Source organism: Myxine glutinosa, chromosome 10, assembly GCF_964187855.1.
Source record: "Myxine glutinosa chromosome 10, kmMyxGlut1.1, whole genome shotgun sequence".
NCBI classification, from domain to species: Eukaryota; Metazoa; Chordata; class Myxini; order Myxiniformes; family Myxinidae; genus Myxine; species Myxine glutinosa.
The window spans coordinates 106,105,189-106,124,479 of NC_136270.1; the positions used below are offsets into that span (position 1 = coordinate 106,105,189).

Below are 19,291 nucleotides of genomic sequence, written 5' to 3' on the forward strand. Positions count from 1 at the left end.
GAAGTTACTGTCTCATGCTCTCATGCTGGAGGGAGTTTTAATTGAGGTGTGGTAGGATGGGTGGAGGAGGAAAGAAGTTTGGGACCTTGTTCTTCTCCACAAAGATGAGAGTTAAGGCATTTAGGGTGTGTGTGTGTGTGTGTGTGTGTGTGTGTGTGTGTGTGTGTGTGTGTGTGTGTGTGTGTGTGTGTGTGTGTGTTTAAGTGTGTGTGTGTGTGTGTGTTTAAGTGTGTTTAAATGTGTGTTTAAGTGTGTGTTTAAGTGTAACATAGGTATGTAGATTTCCGTTTAAAAGGGTGAGTGCCTTTTCCATTTCCAATAAAACTAAATTCCATTAAAAGGATTTTTTTTTTTTGTTCTCAATGGAAATAGCAGCATTCATTGGTAAAATTGAAAATTAAAATACAATTTTCCTCGAGTCTCACCTGAAATCCTCCCCATTGTCGCCGGGTGGCGTAATATGCCTTCATTCCATTTTTATAATCGAATAATAAAATTGGAAAGACCAGGTGGAAACCGTATCCACAGGACATGGTACTTTCATATTATATTTTTGGATACGTAGTCGAGGCTGGCTTGCGATCCTCGGAACCTGAGTTTGAATCCCAGTCGATCATTGAATTAACGCCAGGGAGGTTGACTCAGCCTGTCTTCCTTCCGAGGTCGGCAAATTCAGTACGAGTTCGCTGGGATGAATGTACCGGTGTTTGCCCCGGTTTAGAAGAGGTACACTGTATCCCTACGCATCGTAAGAGGTGACCAAGGGTTGGCGTCAGGAAGAGCATCCGGCCATAAAAACATTGCCTCAAAAAAAAGGGAACCATGATGATTGTCATGGGGCCCGCAAGGCTAACCCCCACTCTAGTAGGGAAAATGGCCTTAAAAAGGGAATTTTTTTTTTTTAAACGTATTCGAGGCTCGTGGAAAATCAAGTACAATGAAGGAATCGGGACATAACAGGACAAAAGGAACAGTAGAGAGGGGGAAAACACCAACAGCAGAGTTGAAGGCCGATATAGAGGTTGACTTGGGCAAACAATGGGTGTGGGAAGGAATGGGAGCAGGAAAGGACATGTAGAAGGAAGCTCACAGGAGGGGAAAATTGGAGGTTTGGAAGGAGAATACTTTGGGGTGGGGGTAGCAAGGGTATAAAAGATCATGGTTTTGGATTAGGGATGATCTGGGATGGTGGTGAACAGCGGTCTTGAAAACCTGGAAGGAAGAATGGGATTGAAGAGCGTGAGGAAGATGGCTCCTCCACAGGCGGGAAAAACAGGAACGAATGAGTAGTGGTGAGCCGTGATCCTAGATTTAGGTAGTTTCACCAGAAGGGGTTGATGGTGGACCGTGTGTGCCCAGCAGAAACGTGGTGGGGACAAAGCACAGAAAGAGCAGAGGGTGCAAGACCAGAGAAGAGATGGTAGAAGACAGAGACCACTGACCTGTCTGGGATGGGAGAGTGATCGGTTCATGGATTCAGCTTCAGCGCCAGAGATTCCAAAGATCTTGAAGGCCTTGGTTTTCATGGTGTTAAGCTGAGCGAGGTGTGAGGCAGGGGAGCCAGTGGGAGGGAAGTACTCCATTGAGTTGTAGATGAAGGCCTTGTAGGTGGATCAAGATGTATAATGATGATGTATGTTGTATGATGATGTTGTATGTTGAATGATGATGTATGTTGGTGGTGGATGTAGGTGGAGTTCAGGTGTGCCAAGGAAGGAGTTTGTATGATGAAGGATGCCCATTAACAACTGGCTTTGCAGGCCAACTTTCAAATGTGGTTTTCCCAAGAAAGACCATGGTTGATGGGTGAGATCCAGAAGTTTTAGTGTTTGAACCTTAAGAGGATTGTTTAAAATGTAGATGTGAAGATTTGCCAAAGGTCCTTTCTGAGAGACACAGTTAGAGTGTGAGATTTGTTTGGATTGAAAGACATATTCTAGGTGTTTTGACCAGCTCGTGATTTTGTCAAGGTCTGAAGAGAAGGAAGAGGCTGCAGCCTATCTGTCTGACAGATGAAGGATGTCATGGCAGAGGGTGGTGTCATCAGCAAATAGATAATTTTCCAGAGTCAGAGGAGAGATCATTCATGAAGACCAGGGCCACTACAAGCTAAATTAATGTTGACAAGAAAACACCCACCCCTCAGGGGTTAGGAGGTGGTGGGTAGTGGGTAAATTTATTTTGTGCCGATGACAAAACTTGGTGGTTGTGGATAGATTGTGACAAAACTTGGCTCCTACAGGAGTCAGTAAGTACTGTGCAAGACGCACATGCGAGAGTTCCTCCACTCGTGAATGGGGGGTGATAGGAGTGGGGGGGGGGGGCGGGGGGGGGGAATTATTTTGTGCCCATTACCTGGCCCTGGGTACCCATGGCGTGTATGCAAAATCTTGTGGAGGTCTACGAAGCAGTTTTCGAGACTATAATCAGACGTATTGTTATGGTCATCAGTCGCTCTTTTTGACAGGTGCATTGGGAGAGGAGACCTGAATGATTTGTAACTGTGACTGGATGTATAGATTTTTTTTTTTAATGGAAGAATATAGCTTTTGACTTTCAGTTAACCTCTCTCTCCTGCCCGCCCCTCCCCCCAACCCCTAGCCCCCTTGTTTTACATGCAAGTTTGTCTAATCCCAGAAAATATTTTACGATACAAACATTTATCAGGTTGCTAAGCTCTTAAATATGCAAATTTTACTTTGTTGGGTCTTTTTCAAAAAAGTTGTTTGTCTATACTGTATGAAAAATATTTTTTAAGCCATGTTATCCACAACTATGTTTGTAAATTTATACGCATTATCCTCAAGGGAGCACAACATAATATTTTATTCAGTAATACACTTGAATACTTCCCACAGGCTGAGATATCATCTTTGGAACAGTTTTTCAAGTTGGCAGGGAATCGTCTTCATGAGCTGTCCCTCACAATCACCACCTGCAAGCAGAGCATATTGGATGTGCTTGCGGTATGTGAAAACCAGAGTAAGGCTCAGATTAAAAATGGATGATTTGTATTTGCTCTCCTGGCAATCCTGACAATCCTGAGAATGGACCATATCCAGATGTCAGAATCGGACATCACTTGCAACGAGAATTACTTACGCACCAGATGTTGATTACCTCCACCACCGAATTGGTTCATGTCCGTCCGTCTGTTTGTCTGTCCTATCAGTTTATGATTGAGAAACTAGTTAAACTGGATGTTATATTTTGAACATGAATGGGAGACAAGTCTTTCGTTTTACTGGATATTGGCTCAGAATCCGTCCCGATCGCACATTCGCAGAGAGGTGTGATCATTTTTGGAAATGAGATAATTTTTAAGCGGTGAAGCCACTTCAATATTTGGCTATGTCCGTTTGTCAAAATGAAGAAGAAGACCGTTTCTAACCCACTGTGCTTAATTCTAAAGGGTAATCATGTTGGATTCTAATGGGTAATTCTAAAGGGTTTTGTTAGTTTCTAGGCTTTGCCTATTTCATATTTAAAATGCCAAACTGAACCGCTTCCTTCAGACACGGGCGCAATATTTTTTATACTCTGCCTGCCTGGCAGTCAAACAAAATTGAAAATCATTCCAAACAGGAAATGTACTGTTTTTAAGGACGTCATGATTTACATATATGACAGGCACAAATAACTCATGTATGCGTTAGATAATTTGATGTAATCGACACTGCATTAATATGGTGATAAAACCGGAATTTATTTATTCATAGGACTTTTGCAATCTTTATTTCATTTAAATTGAATTATACACTTGAACATTGTAGAACACAATCATCTGTCATCAAAAAAATTCCAAGAACCTCCAGTTTTGCAGTACTTCAAATAAAATAAAGGTTAAATGGGGTGGTGTATAAGGGTGGTGTTCGGGACTGCTTCTGGGGTGCTTCAATAGCACTAAAAAAATAGATTTTTTAAAACTATCTTCAAAATTATCATTTCATTATAATTGAAGTAAGACTGTGTGGGTATCGTGTACTATGAACTGTCTATTTGTTAATGCATTTGGAATGGTTGCTTTGTGATTGATTCTCAGAGATACTGCACTGTGCTGCGGGTCCTCGATCTAGATTCTCACCTTGGAGCAGCATTTGGACCCGAACAGTCTAGGCCTCGACTCCCACAACTATCATTTGCATTGCGTGATCTTCAAAAATGCTGCAGAGAGCTGGAGGTATTGCTTCTTTCTTCATGATATTTTGGCAAATCAATTGTGCTGAAAGGTACTGCAGACAATGATGCAACAGAAAGGCAGGATTGTCCCTGGTAATTACTCAGATGTTGCCTCGTTTACACCATTTGATGGATTTGTGGTTTTCTGCCTTTAATATGGCTATTCCAATGGGAAAGACAATTCTGATTGGAACAGTGAATAATGAATTGGTTCAGAGTCTTTGTGGCCATCTTGGAGTTGTAACATCTTTAAGCAGTGAAGCCGCTTCAATATTTACCTCTGCCACCAAAGGTGGATGGAGGTTATGTTTTCATCCCCACCTGTCTGCCTGTCTGTCTGTCTGTTTGTTTATCTGTGTTTGTGAAGAGGCTATCTCAAAAAGTTGTGGACGGATTCAGACGGCATTTGGTGGAGAGGTCAGGTGTGTGACACAGACGAAATGATTAGATTTGGGTGAAGATCCGGATCTGAGAATTTTAAAGTGATTTTTCACCATTGAGTGATACAAGGCAAAAAACAATATATAGCACGATATCTGAAAAAGTTGGGGACAGATTCAGACGAAATTTGGTTGACAGGTTGGGTGTGTGACAAGGAAGAATTGATTCAATTTTGGTGAACATTTGAATCTGGATCCAGATTAGAGGATTTTTTTAATCTTTAAGTGATTCTTCAACATTTTAGTGATAGAGCCAAAAATGGTATATGGCATGATTTTTCAAAACATTATGCATGAGTTGTAACAAAACTTGGTGAATGAGTTGGGCAAGTGACAAGAACAAGCCGATTAGATTTTGGCTCAGGTCCGGATTTCGTTCCGGACCACAGAACGGGTTTTGTTCACTTCTAAACGTTGCCTATTTAATGTTAAATGCCAAACTGAACCGCGTCCTTCGGATACGGGATGGATATATATATATATATATATATATATATATATATATATATATATATATATATATATATATATACATACTGTGTGTGTGTGTGTGTGTGTGTGTGTGTGTATATATATATATATATATATACACACACACACACACACACATACAGTGCATTCAGAAAGTATTCAGACCCCTTCACTTTTTTCACATTTTGTTTTGTTGCAGCCTTATGCTGAAATCGTTTAAATTCATTTTTTCCCTCATCAATCTGCACTCAATAGCCCATAATGACAAAGAGAAAACAGGATTTTAGAAAGTTTTGCAAATTTATTAAAAACAAAAACTGAAATATCACATTGACATAAGTATTCATACCCTTTGCTATGACACTTGAAATTTAGCTCAGGTGCCTCCCATTTCTCCTGATCATCTTTGAGATGTTTCTACACCTTTATTGGAGTCCACCTGTGGTAAATTCAATTGATTGGACATGATTTGGAAAGGCACACACCTGTCTATATAAGGTCTTACAGCTGACAATGCATATCAGAGCAAAAACCAAGCCATGAGGTCGAAGGAACTGCCTGCAGAGCTCAGAGACAGGATTGTGTCAAGGCACAGATCTTGGGGAAGCCTACAAAAAAAATTCTGCTGCATTGAAGGTACCCAACAGCACAATGGCTGCCATCTATCTATAATTCCAGCAATCTCTGTGTGTATGTTTGTATGTTTGTATGTTTGTATGTTTGTATGTATGTTTGTCTGTGACCGCTGTTTCTCGACAACTACCGGTCCGATATACTTGAAACTTGCCAGGTATATTGCTGGGGACCCGAGGATGTGCCTTTTCAAGGTTTTAAATTAATCGCAGAAGTAGTTACCGAGCTATGTCCAAAAAACGATTCAACCAATCAGAGAGCAGCGAGCTATCACGTGTGCCGAACGTGGCGAACAGACTCTGCCTCGGATGGCACATTTGAGAGCGTATTCATTTATTTCCCGTCGGCAAACTATGTTGCCGTTAAACTATGTTTTAAAACTAATTAAAACTAATTTGCGATTCATCGTATTCATCGCTTCACATTTGCGACAGTGAAGACTTCACTTCCGGCAGCCAATCACAGAACGCGTTGTTGCGAGCCCGAGAGCCTGCGCCATTACGGTTCGTAATTCGATTTCTTCCGGAGAAAATAATAATTTCTCGATTTCTTATGCGCATTATTTCTCCCAATTCAGTCAGAGCGAAGGGCGGAAGCGAAGAGCGTTGTTTTTTTTGTTTACGGGCGTACGGGCGGGGTAGAGCGTACGGGTAGCGTTTTTTTTTTTTTTTGGCAAGGAACGGGCACCCACGTACGGGCATGCCCTAGTAATTCTTAAATGGAAGAAGTTTGGAACAACCAGGACTCTTCCTAGAGCTGGCCGCCCGGCCAAACTGAGCAATCGGGGGAGAAGGGCCTTTGTAAGAGACGTGACCAATAACCCGATGGTCACTCTGGCTGAACTCCAGAGATCCTGTGTGGAGATGGGAGAAACTTCCAGACGGACAACCATCACTGCAACACTCCACCGATCTGGGCTTTATGGCACAGTGGCCAGACAGAAGCCAAACAGTTCAATCTTGGTTTCATCAGACCACATAATCTTGTTTCTCACAGTCTGAGAGTCCTTTAGGTGCTTTTTTGCAAACTCCAAGCGGGCTTTCATGTGTCTTTCACTGAGGAGAGGCTCAAGAAAAGGGTGTTCGATATTACATTCCTTATGAATTAGAACATGTACATGGGAAATTTTTAGTTAAGAAATGGTCTTGTACTGATATTGCTAAACCCACAAATAAAGATTTGATTAAAATATTAAATAAAAATCAACTTCTAAAAGTTATGAAATATAAAACTTTTAGAAATCATCAACAAATCTTATTGGTATCCTATTATGAGAAAAATAATCACAGATACAAGAATATCTCAAAATCCAGATGAATATATGTATAATATTCTATGGGGAGATGGTTTAAGGGTAGCAAGGGATGATGAAGGAGTTGAAGAAGAGAGGGAAGAGAGAGGGAGGAAAGTGAGAAAAGAGAGAAGGAGGCAAGGGATAAAAGAGAGAAGGAGGCAAGGGATCAAAGAGAGAAGGAGGAAAGGGAGAAAAGAGACAAGGAAGAGAGGGAGGAAAGAGAGAGGAAGGAAAAATATAAAAAATATGGAAACCAGTGAGATTAATAAAAGATTGGAGGTATTGCAGAAAATAAATCAAACTCAACGCACTGAGGATGAAAATAAAGAAATTAAAAGTCCAATGGAAATATTATTTTCAAGAATAACTACATCAATACCTTCAATTTCAGGGAGTTGGTGATGTTGGTGTTGTTGACTATAGTTAAAGTTTTACATTTTTTCCCCCCTAAATAAATGGAGGAGAGAGTGAAGGCATTCCTAAGGATTCTTTGTGTTTCAAAAATCAAGATAGAAATGCATATGTTGGAAATCAAAAAGGTTTTCGCACGCTGTATGAATTTGTCTCATGAGTAAATGAGTTATTGTAAAAAAAAAAAGTAACCACATTTAGAGGCCATTTTTCCCTGCAAAGCAGGGGTTGGCCTTTTTCGAGGACCGTGGTTGTTGTTGTTTTTCGGTCCCCTTTTTGAAGCAATGTTTTACGGCCGGATGCCCTTCCTGCTGCAACCCTTTTTGTCACCTTTTACGACAAGCAGGGAATTACCAGTGAACTGGTACTCAATTTGCCGACCTCGGAAGGATGACAGGCTGAGTCAACCCCCCTGGCGTTAATTCAACGATCGACCGGGATTCGAACCCAGGATCCTGGGATCCTAAGCTGGCACCCTAGCCGCTAGCCCAACACCAGGGTTATTGTGTTATTGTGTTAAGTATAAAAAGAAAACAAATACTAAAAACATCTCGGATGTTAAAAGTAAAAATAATAGAGTTTATCAAAAGGGGCTTTGTTTGGTGTGTGGCTCTAAAAAGTGTCAATTCATTTCTAAGCATAAGTGGGGGAGATATACAAAAGATTCTATCAGGGAGTAAATTTACAACAACTGGAATTCCGGGGAATTACTCCTTCCAGGATATTCTTTCTGTGGTCCAGGAACAAACTTGGATAAAAGATTAGATCAGGCTAACAATACTTAACCTTGGTCTAAACCTCTAAATAGGGTTGATCAAGTGTGTTTGAAACACGATATTGATTATGGGAATAGCACCTCTACGTTGTATGAAAAACATGAAGCTGACACATAAATGTTGTATAATTTATCTTTGATACAAAATCCAACATTGAGAGAGAAAGTTGATAGATTTATCGTGAAAAAATTGACAAGTGCTAAATTGAGACTTGGGCTTGGTTATCAAAAAAACTATTAAGCTCTAATGATGTTATCAAGACTGAGGAGCAAATAGTTTTAGCTGATGGATTACATAAACCTATAATCACAAAGTTTAAAAGAAGAAAGGTTTATTCCAAAGGTGTTGATTACATCTGGTCCACTGATTTAATTGAACTAAATAATGATAAGGGATACAAGTATGCTTTAACCATTTTTTATTTGAGGAGTAGATATGCGTGGGTTGTTCCTTTGAAAAACAAAAGGGGTAATCCTCTTATGTTAGCTTTCAGTGGAATATTTAGTAAAAGTAAAAGAAAACCAAAGAAGTTATGGACTGATGAGGGAACAGAGTTCTATCACAAAACATTTATGAAATTTCTTAAAGATAATGGTATTACATTATACAGCACATTTAATGAAGGAAAAGCAGTTGTTTTTGAGCGTTTTAATCGCACTTTGAAAGAGAGACTATATAAAAAATCCACACAACTCGGTTCTCAACAATGGGTATCTATAATTCAGGACATTTTAGATAATTACAATAATACAGTTCATTCAACAAAATCAAAACCATCAGAAACATTTACAAAATTAGAATATGAAAAGGAGATTAATCTGAGAAAGCCAAAGTTCAAAGTTGATGATATTGTAAGAATATATAGATGGAAAAGCCATTTTGACAAAGGTCATACAAAGAGATGGACTCATGAACTTTTAAATTTGTTGATGTAATTGTAATGGATACAGTTTCTTGGACTTACAAATTGTATGATTTAAAAGGAGAAGATATTTTAGGTTCATTTTATTCACAGGAATTACAAAAGACACATGTAAGCAGATAATACCCTTGAAAGCAACAGGTTGACATTTCACAATCCACTACTATACAGGGATGGGAGGATTAATGTTGTTATTTGGGGGTTAGGAATATAGAAATATACCTTATTCCTGGACTACAATCCTCCTCAATCCTGAGTAGCTCTTCTTTGAAACCGCTCTCAAGAAACTTCATAATTATTTTGTAGTCCAAGAGTTGTTCTTAAAAATGAGTTCCTCTTTTCACCTTGTATTGAGCACCCAAGTCTAATAGTTTTAAAGTGTCTATCACATTGTTCCACAGCCTCCTGAATAGATTTAGGTTTATTAACAAACTTTTTTAACTTCATAATTGTTTGGGGTTTCTCTATATTATAACAATGCTCCATTTCTAAGGTAATATTTAAAGATGCTTCTTTGCTTAAAATGAAATTTTCTTGGTGAGTTAGCCATTTCATCTCTGCTCAACAAACATACTTGTACCAAGAACCAATTTCCAACTTATTGTTTGTTAATATACTTGATGGTGATGAGTGTTATAAGAAAATTAAATTATTCCCGAAAATAAAACATAAACAAATATTCATTGGTCCATTTAGTGAGTATAATCAAATGCAATCCCCCTCCCCAATTCCCCTTCCCCCATTTCTCCCTTCCACCACAAGTAGTAGGAGAATGGGGTGTCTTGAATGCACCGACTAACAGCAAATGAACATAGTGAGTGAAAATGAGCGTCAGCGAATGTCTCTTGAGCATCTTGAAATCTTGGGGATGGGAATGAATTGGTAGTAAGGGCATTTTATGAGATATTTCACAAATCTGTTAACTAAATTGTTACCAAAAAATTTCTTCACCAATATGTTTGTAAAGGTGTGTAATAACATGTGTTAAAATGTTGAAGTTCAACTCCCGTGGGAAACCCAGAAAAAAAGCTGTTGAATTCGGGTACCGAAAAATTATTTTCGAGAATTTTTATTTTTTTTAATCGGCCCTTAAGTAACTTATGAGGGGTCAAATAAGGGTTTTTCATGATTCTGAGTTGATTGTTAACATTTATATTTTCACTTTTACATTTACACACAAAGTAGCTTTTATTTCACATACATATATAATACTCAAGAGTTATTTCTCATTCACAATGTCAGAAGCTTCAACAGTCATTGTCTGTGTCTTCTTCAGACTCAACAACATCATGACTGCAGTTTCTGCATGTAATGCCATTACAGACTCCACAGGCCGAGATGCACGTGACCCCATTCTTCTTGCAGCTGCAGCGCCGGTTGCTGCAATCTCCATGACAATTACAGCTCGTGAACTGCAATAGCTCCTCAGGAGCTGTGGGTCCAGTGTTGGAACTGGCTCATACCCATGCACACCTATTGTCCATCCATAGTCACTGGGGTTCAGAGACATGCTCTGTAGAAGGCAGGCCTTTGTAAGCAGGCAAAGTTTCTAGTTCCTTCATGAGTTGACAGTACAGCCGTGCGCCCTTGGCATACTGATGATGGCCTGCAGCGGCAAAGATGTGAAGCATCTTGGTAACAATGCAGGACAGATGCCCATTGTGGTCTGCAAGTCACTCGGTTCTGATAAAGACCTTGATCACATCTACCATGTGGTGGTACTCCACCCAGAGTGCAGGTGTTCTTCCTCCTTTTGCGAGTCGTTTGAAGGTTTCTTCAAACCTTTGCTCAAACACTGGCACTACTGGGTCTGAGTGTCTGGCTCCCATCTTCCCATCAGCCACCTTCTCCATGAAGGTCTTCATGTCACCACGCTTCTCCTCAATGAAGGCAAGTTTCATGATGTGTTGATAGATGGCTGCATCGATGAGGAGGTGAACACGGATTGCCTTGTCAAAACATCCTCCATCCATGATGTGGTTGGCTGTCGTACTTCCAGGATAGATCAACTGGATCACATCTAGTAGTCCAGAATCTTCCATGATGTTACCCATTGATCCAAGATAAGACTTCAGCAGGTGAAAACCACCCAACCTTGGAATGACGGGTAGATTTGCCTGCTCTATTATATTCACAGCCTTCAGCCAAATCGGAAGATCAAAGGTCACTATAGCGACCCCAGCGTGCCGTATGCACTCTTTCAGAGTGGTGAAGATGGTGTTGAGGTCATTAGGGTCTCCTTCAATAACTGGGAGGAACTCGATCTGTGTGCTCTGCTTTGCATCATTAGCATGGATTCTCTTCATCCAGCCATTCCAGTTGGAGTGTGGGAACTCAGGATCGTTGGCTTTGATCACCCACCCCGCTGCCCAGAGTGTGTCACCTGGAGTGAGGAGTGGCTGATCATGAGCCAGGGAGGAGGAAAGCTCAGCGAGGGGGAGAAACATGATCGCGTTCGTTCCTATCTGTTTCCTGTTCGTAAATGGAATAATCTTTACTTCAGTTCCTCTCAGGATCTTAGCTTTGTCGAGTGCCTTCAACTTCACCCGGGGGAAAGCTGCTGTTGTCTGTGGATCTGGCAAAGGTGGTGCCGGAGAGGTGACTTCGATCCAACCCATTGAGTGAAAGGGAGTGTTTCCGTGAATAGAGACAATGTTTAAATCTATATTGTCTCCAACAAACTGAGTGACTGCATTGTTTGTTTCCCCAACCTCCATAAAGACCACCTGATCATTACTTGACAATTCACTTTCACCGGCTGGCACTTTGGCTGTCATCACTGATTGATCCTCAAGCGCAGCATCAACCGCAACCTCATCATTGATCTGTTCATCGGTTTCCTCCACAATGGTGTCAAGAGTGCCAGAAGTATCTGGAACATCATCTCCACTCCTACTATTAAGGAAGCAGTATTTGTAGTTTTGTGTCTCCGTGTAAGACTCAGTGTATCCCAGCCGGTGGAACTTGTTGAGCATCCATTTTGACCCAAATCTATGATCAAGTTGTATGGCAAGCCCCATTTGGTGTGGCAATACTCCAGACCGAGGTCGACAGGCCTTAATAAAATTCTGCCCCCAAATGGCAACTCTTTCGTCTGTCTTGACAATCGGTCTCAAGAACATCTGAAGGCTTGCAGGAACAAGTGTCAGCTGACTATCGATGTCAGTCATACTGTGTGTGGTGGGGTATGACTTTGGACCTAAATCAATCAAGGCAATATCATTGGATATGAACTTGAGTGCCGTCTTTATGATCTGAGTCTTCTCATCTCCATGGTCAAGATTAGCATGATGCCCTCGCAGAATATTGTCGGTGCCATCTTTGAGACAGAGTACATCTGCCCTTCTTTCCTGTGTTGTGAAATACAAGGTGTCTTCGTATTTCTCTCGAAGTTTTATCTTTAGCCAATGCTTTGAATAAGAAAGGCTCTTCTCTGGTGACTGATCAAACTCCTGCAGCTTTTCATGGACTTGGTCCATGTTCATTACCCCATGCTCTAATTCTGAGTCTAACCATTCGCAGAATTCAATAAAAACTGCCTCTCGCTCCTCATCAATACTCCTCTGTCCTCTCTTCCTTTTTCCTTCCTCATCAGTCTTGGACAAACTGTCACCTCTCGCAAACATAAGTTTGCATCGCAAATGGTACAGTGTTTCTTCTGCTACCAAGTCGTTGATCCCTTCCAGGCGTCCAGTGACTTCAGTGCCCCAGTCATCCCCGCGACTCCGTGCTGTCTTCAGCAAGCTTGCCTTCAGTGTATCTGCAGTCAAATTATCTGGCACTCTGTATTTCTTTCTAGCTTGTGCTGGATTATTTTTATAGAGCTGGGCTGGTTGGTTGCAAAGAATGCATACATCCTTATACAGGAGGTCAACTGACTGTGATCTTCTAGAACTGCAGCCAGTTGATGAACTGAACTCACAAGTAGTGCGTCTTCTCTTCAGCTTTGATGACTCTTTCTCTGCCTTTGATGCTTGAGCTGACCTCTTGGTGGTTGCAACAAAGTTGTTGTACAGATCATTTTTACACTTCTGGTGGTACCTCAGTTTTCCTTCCTTTTGAGCCTCCTTCATACGTTCCACGACAGTAACATTTTCGACAGTTTCTGCTTGTTTCAATAAAGTTGAGTATCCCTTTGGAGTTGCCTGTATGAGCCTTTCAGCTGGTGTATCTGAGCGTGCACAGATGAAGCAATTGAGCACAGGTGGAGTAACGTCTTCATCCATATTGCTAGACTCCATGTCCTGCAAAGTAGAAAATGAGATATATTTAGAAATTATTTTTCCACAAAGGAGTGTCTGTGGTGAAATATAAATGTTAACAATCAACTCAGAATCATGAAAAACCCTTATTTGACCCCTCATAAGTTACTTAAGGGCCGATTAAAAAAATAAAAATTCTCGAAAATAATTTTTCGGTACCCGAATTCAACAGCTTTTTTTCTGGGTTTCCCACGGGAGTTGACCTTCAACATTTTAACACATGTTATTACACACCTTTACAAACATATTGGTGAAGAAATTTTTGGTAACAATTTAGTTAACAGATTTTCATGTTTCCCTTACTATGGAGGATAAAATCGAATTGAAAATCGAGTTAGTCAATAATTAACCTTAATTTTCTCCATTGACTGCAATGTTAAATTTTAGTTGCTTCAGAACCCCTATTCTCCTACTACGACCTCCCTTTTATCTTCCATGCTACCCCTCCTGCTGTGCGTTCTGCTCCCCCTCCCGCTGTGCATCCTACTCCCCCTCCTTGCCGTTCGTCCCACTCCCCCTCCTTGCCGTGCATCCCGCTCCCACTCCTCGTTGCATGTATTGCTCCCCCTCCTCGTTGTGTCTTGCTCCCCCTCCTCACTGCGTTGCGCTTCCCCTCTTCACTGTGCGTCCCACTTCCCCTCCTCACCATGCATCCCGCTCCCCCTCCTTACCATGCGTCCCGCTCCCCCTCCTCGCCATGCGTCCCGCTCCCCCTCCTCGCCGTGCGTCCCGCTCCCCCTCCTCACCGTGCGTCCCGCTCCTGCTCCTTGCCGTGCGTCCCGCTCCCCTTCCTTACTGTGCGTTCCGCTCCCCCTCCTTGCCGTGGGTGGGGGAGGGGAGAGGGAGGGGTAGGTGAGGGTAGAGGGAGGTGAAAGATATCATACATATACATCTTTTGGGGGGAGGGGCGGTGGCTATGACAGGCCCCTCCGTTTTGGGGAAGGGGGGAAAGGGAAGGAGGAAAAAATTTCCTGTGAAAAGAGTGCTTCATAAGCTCAGTGTTGCACAGGTAAAAAAGGAAATTCTAATACCCTCTGCCACCATCACCAAGTGGCGCTACATGGAACACATTTACATCGGGAATTTACGCCCCTCTCCCGGTCACCCACACCCCTGAATGAGGCCGTGGCCACATAGCCTATGTTGTATTTGTATTTGTACCCCAAGTAAAGTATACAAGCGTTATAGTTGGAGTACCCGACGTTGCTCAAGCGAAAAAGAAACTAACATATTTGAAATGAGGGCAAATATAATGGAAAAGCAATTACATCCAAATCAGAATCCATCACAAATGTCAAATCATCATTTTACCTTTTCGTTGAATATATGCTGGTAAATGTGCCGTTCATCACGTTTCTGAGTTAAGTATGATGACGTTCAGGAAGAAGAAGAAGCCTTACCACCAACTTCGACCGCTTCCGGAATTGTTTTATTATTTGTGTTCAAATGTCTGGCGATTGTTTTGTATTTATTTATGCGAATGTGTACTTGTATATAATTGTCATTAAACAAAAAGGCTTAGGCACTATAAGAGCGATTTTATAAAAAAATATTGTTGCGAATATGGAATTTGGCCTCCATATCCGCTTGTAAATATTCCCCTATTTCCCCAATACTCCCCAACTATCCCCAATCCCCCATTCCCTAGTCCCATTGTCTGTAAACAACACTCTGTAGAACCGACCTTCCCCTTTTTCCCCCATTAAATGTCGTGCCCAGGTCCACCGCATCTCACGTAGACAACTTTCGGACATCTTGCTAGTTATTCTTAGTCTATGTCAGTTAAGGACTCCTTTCCATTAATTCTGACTCTTCGTTGCACCAGAATGTGATTATATGGCACCAGTAGTGAGTTTAGGACCTTCCCATACCTCCTTCCATCTTCTTCCCCAAACAACAACAACTACAGCTACAACAACAACTACAACCACGGCGCGCGGGGGGAGTGTGCGTCCTCCCACCAGCTCGGTTAGCCGCCATGACCATGCGCTCCACGGGGTTACCACGAAGGGGCTCCCTGTCAGCCCCTCGTCAAGGGCGGAGCCGGTAACCCCCCCGCATGCACCCAATGAGAAGCAACGAGCCGATTCCATCTGGGGCGGAGCTAACGAGCCGAGGGCGTGTCACTCCCCGCCGGATATACGCAGCGACTTACCGGATGTGAGGTGAGATGCGCCCCGAGCTTGAGAAGACAAGAGAGCCACCTCCGAGCGCTGAGAGACCTCCTGCATCTTTTGGGCCGCGCTATCCTGTCCCTGAGCACAAGGTGCACCTTGTGCTGGCCATCGAATACCCGCTTTCCTTGCCATCAATCCCCGTGTGAGTCAGTTTTTGTCCTGTTTCTCTGTGGTCTGTCGGGAATAATATAAGATTGTGTCTAAGTGCCTATCTTCCTTTGCTGTCCCTCTTGTAGTTGTAATCTAACCTTCCGAACGAATATAACCTCCTCCGGAGGTCTTGAGAACCGTATCCCTGGTGTCGTGTCATTTTAATCCCAGCCGTGTGTCTTTTCCTTCATTGACCTAGCGTAGCGCGATTAGTCAACGTTCGGGTATAATCGGGTAACTTGTGCAGACGTGGTCATACCAAACCGCTCGGTAAATAACATCCACCACCACGTCTGTAACAATTGGTGTCGAGGAGTGGAATTCGAACCCGGGACTAAATTTATTAGGCCCAAATTTGTAGTAGAATCAATTCGGAGCGCGTTTCCCGCGCGAAATTATAACGGCGAAATTTGAATTTGTTTTACAAAAATAAAAACCCGAATTTTGAAAGTCGCGCTATGGCAGACCAAGACAGCTGGGGTCCGGTAGGGGAGAGTGAGGCAGGGTCGGTCCAGGACCAAATTGAGGGACGCGAGGAGAGCGAAGCAGTGAGGGCGGCAGGGTCGCAAAATAGCGTTGTCACGCACGAGGTGGCCACGGCGTCCACGCCCGTGACCGTGGCAGCGCCCCTGGTGGATCCGAACCTTTTTATGTTGCAAATGAGGGCCCTTATGGAACAAATGGGTGAGCGATTGGAGGGCCAAATGGGGGCCCAGATCGGAGGGTTAGGGAGTAGAATAGAGGGATTAGACAATAGATTAGGGGAAATACAGGAGGGGTTAATGGGGGTAGAAAACAGAATGGCCGCTCAAGAGAATCAAATGGAAGGGATGCAAAAGGGGTTAGAGGGGGTAGAAAATAGAATGGCTGCCCAGGAGAATCAGATAGAGGGAGTGAAAAATGGGTTAGAGGGGGTAGAAAATAGAATGGCTGCCCAGGAGAATCAAATGGAAGGGATGCAAAAAGGGTTAGAGGGGTTAGAAAACACCATGGAAGGCAAATTGAGGGACATGAGGGACCAAGCGGAAAGGGAAGTTAACCAAATGGGGCAGCAGATAGAGGGGGTCAGAATGGGGGTAGAAACCAAACTGGATGCTCACAGGGAGGAAATGGAGCAGATGAGGGTGGCATCTGGGCAGGAGATGCAAGTGATGGGAGAGGAGATCAGAAGAGGAGTGAGTGAGGAGGTCGGAGGAGTGCGCGAGGAGGTGAGGCACTGTAAGGAGCACATGGAGAAGGAGGTGAGAAAGGGGACTGTAAAGTTACAAGGGGGCATAGAGGTCCTGACGCAGGAGGTGGAACAGCTGACGGAGGGACAAAAAGAAGTAACGGAGCAGGTTCAAAGGAACACTGCGGTAGTAGGAGGATTAAAAGCGACACAGAAAGAACTAAAAGATGACTTGATAGCGACGAAGAGGGAATGTCAGATGGTACGTGAGGGACTGACAACGAGGTTGGACGAGGTGATAGAGGTAATGGAGACGAAGGACCGGCAGGTGAGGACGCACATGGAAACGGTCAAGGTAGCCTTAGAGGATGAGCTTGAGGAGACGTACTGGGGAATAAAAGAGGTGAAGCAGAAATTAGAAGAAGTGGAAGAAGGGATGAGCGAAATTAAGAAGCGACGGAGAGAGGATAAGGAAGAGATAAAAGAGGAAGTAAAAGAATTGGTCCAAAGTCTGTGTTTGGATCGTGATGATGTGCTCATTAACCGGATGAGGGATTCGCAGGTGATGGAGGAGAAGCGAAGAGGAAGAGGACCCGGTGTAAGTGGTGACCAATATGGTCGTGCGTATGATGCGCCAGGGGATTTAAGAAGCTTGGGGGTCGAGATGGACCCGGGTGTTCGTGAGAGGCCACTGGTGAAGTGTGCGACAGGTCTGGTGTGCGAAAAAGGAGGTGTGCGAGGAAGTCCGACTCTGGGGTGTGTGAGGAAAAAGTGCGTGCCAAGGAGTGAGGGTGCTGGCGAGAGTGAGTCGGTCGTAGCGCGTGTGCGAGGGGGCACATGGAAGCGCGGTGTGGTGAGTGTTACAGAGGGTGTGACGGGAGAGTGTGCGCAAGGGTGTGCGCGAGAAAGGTGTGTGACGGACAGGTGCATGAGGAAAGAGTGCGCTGTCAAAGGCAAGGAAGAATGCACACCTGTGGTGAGTGTTACAGAGGGTGTAACGGGAGAGTGTGCGCGAGAAAGGTGTGTGACGGACAGGTGCATGAGGAAAGAGTGCGCTGTCAAGAGTAAGGGTGAGTGCGCTGTCAAGAATGGTGGTGAGAGTAGTAAGAGTGACAAGGAGCGTGAGTTGGTTGTGACAGGTGAGCGAGGATGTACACCTGGGATGGAAGGATGCACACCTGGAATGGTAGAGCGTGAGTGGGAATGCACGCTGGAATTGGTAGTAAGGCACGTGGTTGGGTGTGCGAATGAGAGCACACCTGTGATTGTCACAGAGGAGGTGACCGAGGAAGGGGCGCGAAGAGGTGTGTTGGTGAGGTGTGCGAGCGGCGAATGTGTGCCAAGGTGTTCGGTGGTCAGGTGTGTGACCAAGGCTGTGAGTGGAATGAGAGTACCGAGGTGTGTAAGGAACGGTACGAGGGGCATGGAAACGGCTGGATGTGTGAGCAAGGAACGGGCTGCGGGGTGTAAGAATCCAGGTGAAGCATCGACGGTAACCAGGTTAGAGGTTAGGTCGACTTTTAGCCTAATCGGGCCCTCGGTGCGTGCAGGGCCTCGCTTTGAACGGCCGCGTCCGTGCTCCACAAGGCGGAGCTGGCAGCCCGATAGAAAGGGTCGTCATGGCGACCACCTCTTGGTGAGACGTGCCGGCAGGTCGAGATCGGGCAATTGGATGGCTCCACGCCGAGGGGGTGCGTGGGATCTCGGCCCGGGTAAGCCCCCGTCCCTGCACCGAGTGCCGGACGCATCCAGCCGCTGGCACAGAACAACCCGCATTCATGGCTTGGCTTTACGAAGCCGGGCTTTGGACAGGGATTGGCGCACCGAGAGGTATTAGTGAGTAGACTGGGTGATGAGGTTAGTGTTTTGGCCCCAAAATTAGAGAAAAACAAAATTTGATGATTGGCAAAGGATTGGCAGTAATGATTGGCAGATGATGGGTAGTGATTGGCAAATTTTTGATTTGTTGGAATTTGATGCGCAAAATTGGTAGTGAGAGACCCCCGATGTGGTGGGATGGCAAATCCACCATCCCTCACAGAAGGTTGGGGGCAAAGGAGCACTAGATTATGGGGTGTATGGCAGTGAAAACTAGCCCGGGTGGGTTAGGTTCTATTGATAGGGCCCTAGAAGATGACATTAGGTAACGTTAAGTTTAGTTAGTGACTGATACCTGTAGTGGGGACGCAGGTAGATTAGTATGGATGATAATGACGAGGGAGCGCAATAGTTTAAAGGGACGACTGGGAAGCGCAAGTTTCAGAAGGGAGTAGTTAGCTGAGATGATGCCGTGTGTGTGAGAATTGAACAGGTGTGATTGCACAGGTGTGCAACTGGACAGGTGTGTGGAGCCGTGTATGAGTAGTGAGTGTTGTGGATCAGCGCGAATGCGCTTGGGGAGAGAAGGG

General features: G+C 43.9%; 1 protein-coding gene across 5 annotated transcripts in view; it reads left to right on the top strand.

The window, feature by feature from the left end:
• Window positions 1-19,291, top strand: part of FBXL6 (F-box and leucine rich repeat protein 6) — a 122,837-nt gene that overhangs the window by 64,957 nt on the left and 38,589 nt on the right. For all 5 annotated transcript variants that reach the window (XM_068126337.2, XM_068126336.2, XM_078785977.1 and 2 more), the window contains 2 exons: window positions 2,859-2,966; window positions 4,043-4,180. In XM_068126337.2, the coding sequence (XP_067982438.2) occupies window positions 2,859-2,966; window positions 4,043-4,180 (246 nt within the window). The remainder of the gene's footprint in view (window positions 1-2,858; window positions 2,967-4,042; window positions 4,181-19,291) is intronic.